Genomic DNA, 7,919 nt, shown 5'->3' with positions numbered 1-7,919 from the left:
TAGAATCAATGAAAATATCCTTGGGTAAAGATTTTTAAAAATTGTAACCTCTTTGTAAAGCTTTGTCTTCTCCATTTTTATTTCTTTTGTGGTAAGTTAGAAAATATTCAATACTGAAGAGCTATCTGAAAACAGCCACCCGCATTTCCTAGACCTCAACATTCTGTAGCTAAATCTTCATTCTCTGTGCTGGAACCCTCCTTTTTCTTCCCTTCTTTGTTTCTTTCTTTTACAATTTCCTTATATCCCTCAGCACTTCCCACCCTCTGGCAACTTACCAGGTCTTCTACAAACAGATAGGAATCTCTGTGGAGGGTTCTTCTCCCTCCAAAGCACTTTGGATGAAAGTAACCAGGGGTTAGTAGGTTTGGTACCTACTAAGTCTAAACACACATACACCCTCTGCCACAGTCATTCCACTCTTGGGTACATACAGTAGAGAGATGAGTGTCTACCCAAGACATGTACAAAAATGTTCACAGCAGCTTTATTCATAACAACCAAAAGCTGGAAACAACCAAATGCCCACCAACAACAAAATGGATAAAGTGATTTATCACATAATGGAATGCTGCACAGCAAAAATAAGGAATGAATTATTCTATATATAGAACACTACACATGGATGAATCTCAAAGGCAATGATGAAAAAAGAAGCCAAACACACAAATCCCTATCTTTCTATCTATTTCTCCATAAGTACAAGTCAAACAGGCAAAGCTAATTTATAGTGATGGAGACTGGAAAAGTGGTTACCTTTGGGGAAGGGGGAATACTGACTGGAAGAGAGCATAAGGGATCCTATCTTATATGGTTTGCAGTGCCCTGGCTGGTGTGGCTCAGTTGGTTGGATGTTGTCCCATGCACCGAGAGGTTGCTGGTTCAATTCCAGGCAGGGCACATGCCCGGATTGTAGGTTAGATCCCCAGTAGGGGGTGTGCAGGAGGCAGCTGATCAATGTTTGTCTCTCTACCTCTCCCTTCCTCTCTCTCTCAAGTCAGTAAAAGCATATTTAATATGTGTGTGTGTGTGTGTGTGTGTGCGTGTGTGTGTGTGTGTGTGTATATAGTTTGCAGTTACATGGTCCTGATATACATGTAAAAAGTTGTCAGGATTAATGCATGTTATGTACGTTATACCTCAATTAAAACATCAGAAAATATATTAAAATTTAAAAAATAAAGTAACCCATGTGTTACCACAAATTCCAAAACAGGAAACAAGCTGTGCTCCCCACTACTTCCCACATTTTAATTCGTCTGCCTCCTCTGTGTTGGTGCCAGGATGGCATATGATGGTGCTGTGAGCATATGATGTGAGGAAATGTGCAAAGCAAGCAGACAGCACGGCAGATGGAGGCATACTCACCTTGTGAGATGAAGCAGTCCAGACCTTCTTTTGTGGCTTTCTCAGCTATGCATCTGGAAGATGAGCGTATGCCCTGTGATAGACGGTGGAATAAACAGTTTCTCCCCGACTTCACCCTCACATTCAACCTCAGAGTCAAGGGACATTCTCCCTTAAAGCTCCAACATCCATGCTCTCATTTTTCCCGGTTTCATTCGCCAAGGGCATGTGGTACAGTACCCATCATGCCTCTGTTCTCTCCCTTTCCCTCTTCATCACCTATTTTATCCTCTTCACACATCATTCTCCATGTTCTCCTTGTTATCTTTCTGCTTTTTCTACCTCTCTGTGATTCCCTCTCCTTTCCCAATCTTCTCACTCATTTCTTTCAGCTAGAATGTACAAGAAAGAGCTAAGGGTTTTCTACAGCATTCTGAATTATTTAATTTTTAAAAGGAACTTGGAAAAAGCTAGATTTTGTTGTAGAAAACACTTTTCCCATTAAGGTAAACTCATGTGTACATTATTACATAGAAATTTGATCTTCAGACAACATGGCTGTCATTCTAAAAATTAAAAAAACCAAGCCTGTTGAAATTGTAATATGGTGGGCTTGCTGATTTCTCCTCAGGAAAACCATTTCCAGAAGCACTGTTCTTAAGTTCTGAATAGATTTACTCAAAGTGAAAGTTACACCAAATTTTTAAATAACCTCACTTCATATGCACATTAACTTACAGAATGCCTAATAGTAGAAAGGCAGTTATGGGCGATTTGTTTCATTGATACTTTATGACCCACAGAGAGAGGAATGGGAGGGGGTGTGGGTAGAGGGAGGGCTGAAGCTTCCTTAGGGGAGGGCTAGACTGACAAATGAAAGGAATGTGTGTAGAGACTAGGCAAGTGAGGGCAGATGGAGCCAGGGCTGGAACGCAGGAGGCTGCCCATTGCCTCGCCTTCAATCCCATAGTCCTTTTTATTTTTATTTACAGATCCTGCCTCAGGTTTATTTGTACAAATAGCACAGGAGGCCACACCAGTCCTTCCCTTCTCACATTAGCAGGCAGAGGCCTCTACTCTAGAGCCTTCGTGGGGCCCTGGGCATCTTTGGGAGCCAGAGCCTGAGCTGGAGCCGGAGGTGCAGCTGCAGCTTGGGTCTTGGTTTGAGCCTGGCCTTGGCCTTTGGCCAGCAGGGCCTGAGAGCCTTGGGTATGTGGGCCAAGCACACTTCCCACGCTTGGGGTGAATGATGTCGGCAAGTTGATTGAACTTACGGCTGGCGGCTGCCCTTTGGGATCTTGGGCTTGATCTCCTTGGGCTTCCCGAGGGCCTGATACCTCGGCATGTGCGCTCGTGGCCGTGGCGTTGTTGGCCTGCATCTTCTTCCGGCCCTTCTTGTGCTTCTTGGCAAAGCGCATGTTCCTCGGGAACTTGGGGTCCACTCCATTAAGAGACTTGCATTTTTGTGCTGAGGGTTTCTTTTCTTTTCTTTTTAAATATATGTTTACTGATTTCAGAGAGGAAGGGAGAGGGAGAGAGAGAGAGAAACATCAATGATGACAGAGAGTCATTGATCGGCTGCCTCCTCCATGCCCCCTCCTGGGGACCGAACCTGCAACCCAGGCATGTGCCCTTGAAAATCGAACCCAAATGAAAGGAATGTGTGTAGAGACTAGGCAAGTGAGGGCAGATGGAGCCAGGGCTGGAACGCAGGAGGCTGCCCATTGCCTCGCCTTCAATCCCATAGTCCTTTTTATTTTTATTTACAGATCCTGCCTCAGGTTTATTTGTACAAATAGCACAGGAGGCCACACCAGTCCTTCCCTTCTCACATTAGCAGGCAGAGGCCTCTACTCTAGAGCCTTCGTGGGGCCCTGGGCATCTTTGGGAGCCAGAGCCTGAGCTGGAGCCGGAGGTGCAGCTGCAGCTTGGGTCTTGGTCTGAGCCTGGCCTTGGCCTTTGGCCAGCAGGGCCTGAGAGCCTTGGGTATGTGGGCCAAGCACACTTCCCACGCTTGGGGTGAATGATGTCGGCAAGTTGATTGAACTTACGGCTGGCGGCTGCCCTTTGGGATCTTGGGCTTGATCTCCTTGGGCTTCCCGAGGGCCTGATACCTCGGCATGTGCGCTCGTGGCCGTGGCGTTGTTGGCCTGCATCTTCTTCCGGCCCTTCTTGTGCTTCTTGGCAAAGCGCATGTTCCTCGGGAACTTGGGGTCCACTCCATTAAGAGACTTGCATTTTTGTGCTGAGGGTTTCTTTTCTTTTCTTTTTAAATATATGTTTACTGATTTCAGAGAGGAAGGGAGAGGGAGAGAGAGAGAGAAACATCAATGATGACAGAGAGTCATTGATCGGCTGCCTCCTCCATGCCCCCTCCTGGGGACCGAACCTGCAACCCAGGCATGTGCCCTTGACCCAAATCGAACCTGGGACCCTTCAGTCCTCAGGCCGATGCTCTATGCACTGAGCCACACCAGCTAGGGCCTGAGGGTTTCTTGATACCATTTCTGTGCCATTTTCAGAACTGGTTGTGCGTGGTGTGGTTCTTGGACTTGGCTGTGTTTGCACCCAAGCCAGCAGCTCCTAAAGCACCTGGGACCTGAAGAGCTCAAACTCTCAGTCTGTGACTACCTGTCACTACTGGGAAGTGAGGCATGACGTGGAGGGTCAGGCTGCAGGGAGGAAGGAAAGGGTGTTCTCATGGCAGTGGCTCGGCCTGTCCTCTGTTGTCATGAAGAATTCAGCCCTATCTTTAACAGCGCACACCAACTCACCCAACCAGAACCCCATGTGACCCTCCTCCACACTAAAGAAGGCCATCTGGAAGGGAGGCTGGGGGCAGCGGAAATATAATTCTACCCCACCTCCAGCAGCCCCTCAACTAGTATTTCTTACACCTATTTACTCCACTTCTCCCCACAAGAAGTGCTGGGAACAGAACATTCTCCCTCTCACATTTCCAGCAAGGTATGGGCACTCTATAGAGGCTGGTGTCTAGGCAACTACAACGGCCCTGCCTTTGATTCAGCCCTGCGGGGAGCTACTGCTATTATTTAGACAATCCACAATAGGAATATTGAAAAAAAAATCATGCCATTTAACCTGATTCTCAGTTCCAAAATCTTCAGAATTAGGTATGATAATGCCTACCAGCAGGGTTGTTTTGCGGGCTAAGTGAGATACGGTGCCAGGCTTATGGTAGGTTCTCAGTAAACATTGGTTCCTTCCCACTCCCATCCCACATCCCTTAAAAAAAGATGAGTTGGGCCCTAACCGGTTTGGCTCAGTGGATAGAGCGTCGGCCTGCAGAGTAAAGGGTCCCAGGTTTGATTCTGGTCAAGGGCATGTATCTTGGTTTCGGGCACATCCCCAGTAGGGGGTATGCAGGAGGCAGCTAATCGATGTTTCTCTCTCATCGATGTTTCTAACTCACTATCCCTCTCCCTTCCTCTCTGTAAAAAATAAATAAACTATATTTTTTTTAAAAAGATGAGTTGGTAAGTTTATTTCCTCCAGACTACTTGGCCAGCAACCAAGATATACTGCCCCATGTGGGCAGGGCCAACTTGGTTCAGGCCTGCTGACCCATCTGTCACTTCCCATTCTGTCAGGTTTGTGACAATTTGGCACAGCTGCTTTGATGTAGGAGCATTTTGATACGGCTTGAAACATCATTTTTTTTTTTTTAACCATAAGAAACATTACTAAATACTGTGAGGAACAGTTTTAGGTGCAGACAGAGGGAAAGGCTGAATCTCATTTCTGAATCCTGGACACAGGGCACTTACAGAGTGAGCTAAACTAATGGTGGAGGCAGAGGCTAGAACAGGGGTGGGCAAACTTTTTGACTCGAGGGCCACAATGGGTTCTTAAACTGGACCGGAGGGCCGGAACAAAAGCATGGATGGAGTGTTTGTGTGAACTAATATAAATTCAAAGTAAACATCATTACATAAAAGGGTACGGTCTTTTTTTTTTTTTAGTTTTATTCATTTCAAACGGGCCGGATCCGGCCCGCGGGCCGTAGTTTGCCCACGGCTGGGCTAGAAACAGGAATTTGCGGACAGGCATTCACACCAATTTTACTTGGATCTCTTTAATCCTAACCCAAGGATATTTTTCCAATTGATTTTTAGAGTGAAAGGGAGAGAAGGAGGGAGGGAGGAAGGGAGGGAAAGAGGAAGAGAGAGAGAGAGAAGAGAGAGAGGTTGGTAAGTTTATTTCCTCCAGACTACTTGGCCAGCAACCAAGATATACTGCCCCATGTGGGCAGGGCCAACTTGCCCTTGACCGGGAATCCAACGGGTGACTCTGAGGTCCGAAGGCTGCACTCTAATCACTGAGCCAAACCAGACAGGGCTTATCTGGATCTTAAGGGCGGGATTATGCCAAGATTTTTAGACCAAAGATTCCAAATCCCAAGTTCTCAGGAGCAGTTTTATATCTCAAATAGAATTCTGTCAAAGAAGAGAGATGTCTGAGAAAGGCCAAGGGAAATATGTGAGGGTGGAGAGCCCATGAAAGAGAAGGAAGGACTAGTGGTCAGTAGACTCAGGGGCTCTTATCTGGGGAAGGAGTGAAGGGTTGAAATCGAGACCGGATGAAAACGTATGAGGGTGGGGAGAGTATGTGGGACAGAGAGGGGAGGAGAGAGGGTGGGGAGAGGTGACGGTGAAGAGAAACCTAAGGAGGATGGAGGTGACTAGGTTTGAAGAAAGGGGAGAGTGTTTGGGGGTAGAGAAATGGAGAAAACATGTGAAACGTGAAATGAAGGAGAAGAGATTTTAGTTTATGGCATAAAAACTGTCCTGAGACAAACAAACAAGAGGCTCCCTCAACTTGGGCTATCATTTAATCTCTGAACGTCAAGGTAACATTTTGCAAATGGCTGTTGGTAAGAGGGGAAATGCTTCACTAGAGACCATGCCCCTGGGGCCCAGGTTTCTCTTTTCTCTCCCCATATGCACCGACACAGTGACAGTGCAGGTACTCAGCTAGCGATACAGGTGCAGATACATACCACCAAAGAGCCATTCTCAGATTTAACATCTTTGACTCTGTGAGCTGCCCTTGGGGATCATTCTTGACAGGGATGATCAGTCCCTTCATCAGAGGGTAATTGTTAAGAATAGATAAGATTGCTATTACTCTATATGCCCTTATTTACTTGCCTATAAACTTCAGAAGCAAATCTCTTAAGTATTGAACTGATGATCTATAAAACTATATCTCAAATGAAGCTGTGAATTGAGAATTTGTGAAGCCTTTGGAATATACTTCTCTTGAATTGGTGATTACAGCTCCGGTGCAAGCAAAATATGGCTATTTCTTTCATGTAGGACCGAAATACCATTTCTTTTTTTGAAACATTTTTTTAAAATATATTTTTTTATTGATTTTTTACAGAGAGGAAGGGAGAAGGATAGAGAGAAACATCAATCAGTTGCCTCCTGCACACTCCCTACTCCCGCAACCAAGGTACATGCCCTTGACCTGAATCGAACCGGGGACCCTTGAGTCCACAGGCCGACGCTCTATCCATTGAGCCAAACCAGTTAGGGAACCATTTCCATTTTTAAAGAGGTGGTATGATGTAGTGTTTAAGGGCATTGATTTTGGAGCCAGCCACAAAGTTCTAATCCTAGCTCTACCAATATTAAGGGTGTAACCCTAGGAAATTTACCTAATCTTCCCCTATCTCACCCCATCATCTGTGGAATGGAGATGATAATATAATTGTGAGGATTAAATTAGTTGATATGTTCCAAGCATTTAGCACAATGCCTAGCATATATTACATAATTTTTTAAAGTTCAGAATTTATGAAATTAAATATTAGTGGAACAAAACTTTCATACAGTTCAAGTTTAAAAAATTATAAACACATACCACCATCAAGTAGAGTGTGTGTGTGTGTGTGTATAGTATTTTTAATTCTATAATAATAAAGATGAAAATAATTATGAAAATTTAAACATGAAATGATATAATTTCAGCTTTAAAAACATGAAACATTAAAAAAACAAAATGCTCCACTAGTATCATTGTTCATTTATTTTGTGCAAAGTTTCCCATTGCTGAAAAAGATTTTACTCTACACTGCTTGGGGAACAGTAAAAAAACAATAGTTATAAGCTATTTCCAAACATTTTCCTCTGAATCCATCTTCAAATTATACAATTTTTAGTTGTCTTATGTCTTTTTAAAAAATATTTTAAGGAAAAAGTCTTTGTGTGCTTTTTCAGTGTCTGCAATCACTTTATTGACTCTGAGTTACATTTTTTGTCTGAATTGTTTTTACCTTCATTGCTTTTGTCAAGTATAACTGGAGATTTTAACACGATGTTATCTAGATCAATTTCAATAGTGTAATGCTCATATTCTGCTTGTTCAAAAGTCTTGAACACTAAGACTCATTCTTGCAAGCGAGTCTTTATCAATTATTTTTTCTCTTCTTGAACATTACAGAATATGTAAAAGAAGGTATATTTACCCCATTTGTTAAGCAATGTAGTGTCTAACTTTCTAAATACTTCTCAAGATGTGAATGTTTCAGATTTAAAAACACTATG

General features: G+C 43.9%; 2 protein-coding genes and 1 pseudogene across 2 annotated transcripts; 1 reads left to right on the top strand and 2 right to left on the bottom strand.

The window, feature by feature from the left end:
- Positions 1–2,420: 2,420 nt before the first annotated feature.
- Positions 2,421–2,765, bottom strand: LOC106723561 (60S ribosomal protein L29-like). The gene has a single exon (XM_014546453.1). The coding sequence runs from the start codon at positions 2,763–2,765 to the stop codon at positions 2,421–2,423; it is 345 nt and encodes a 114-aa protein (XP_014401939.1).
- Positions 2,766–3,197: 432 nt separating this feature from the next.
- Positions 3,198–3,542, bottom strand: LOC102255412 (60S ribosomal protein L29-like). The gene has a single exon (XM_014546452.1). The coding sequence runs from the start codon at positions 3,540–3,542 to the stop codon at positions 3,198–3,200; it is 345 nt and encodes a 114-aa protein (XP_014401938.1).
- A 2,689-nt stretch (positions 3,543–6,231) lies between these two features.
- LOC102255108 overlaps positions 6,232–7,919 on the top strand; it is a 3,082-nt pseudogene continuing 1,394 nt past the window's right edge.

Source organism: Myotis brandtii, unplaced genomic scaffold (assembly GCF_000412655.1).
Source record: "Myotis brandtii unplaced genomic scaffold, ASM41265v1 scaffold447, whole genome shotgun sequence".
In the NCBI taxonomy this organism is placed as follows: Eukaryota; Metazoa; Chordata; class Mammalia; order Chiroptera; family Vespertilionidae; genus Myotis; species Myotis brandtii.
This window is presented reverse-complemented; position numbering and strand designations above follow the sequence as displayed.

Bases quoted from the DNA above. Each gene is read 5' to 3' on its own strand.
- LOC106723561 (XM_014546453.1), bottom strand. From the start codon at position 2,765: ATGCGCTTTGCCAAGAAGCACAAGAAGGGCCGGAAGAAGATGCAGGCC.
- LOC102255412 (XM_014546452.1), bottom strand. From the start codon at position 3,542: ATGCGCTTTGCCAAGAAGCACAAGAAGGGCCGGAAGAAGATGCAGGCC.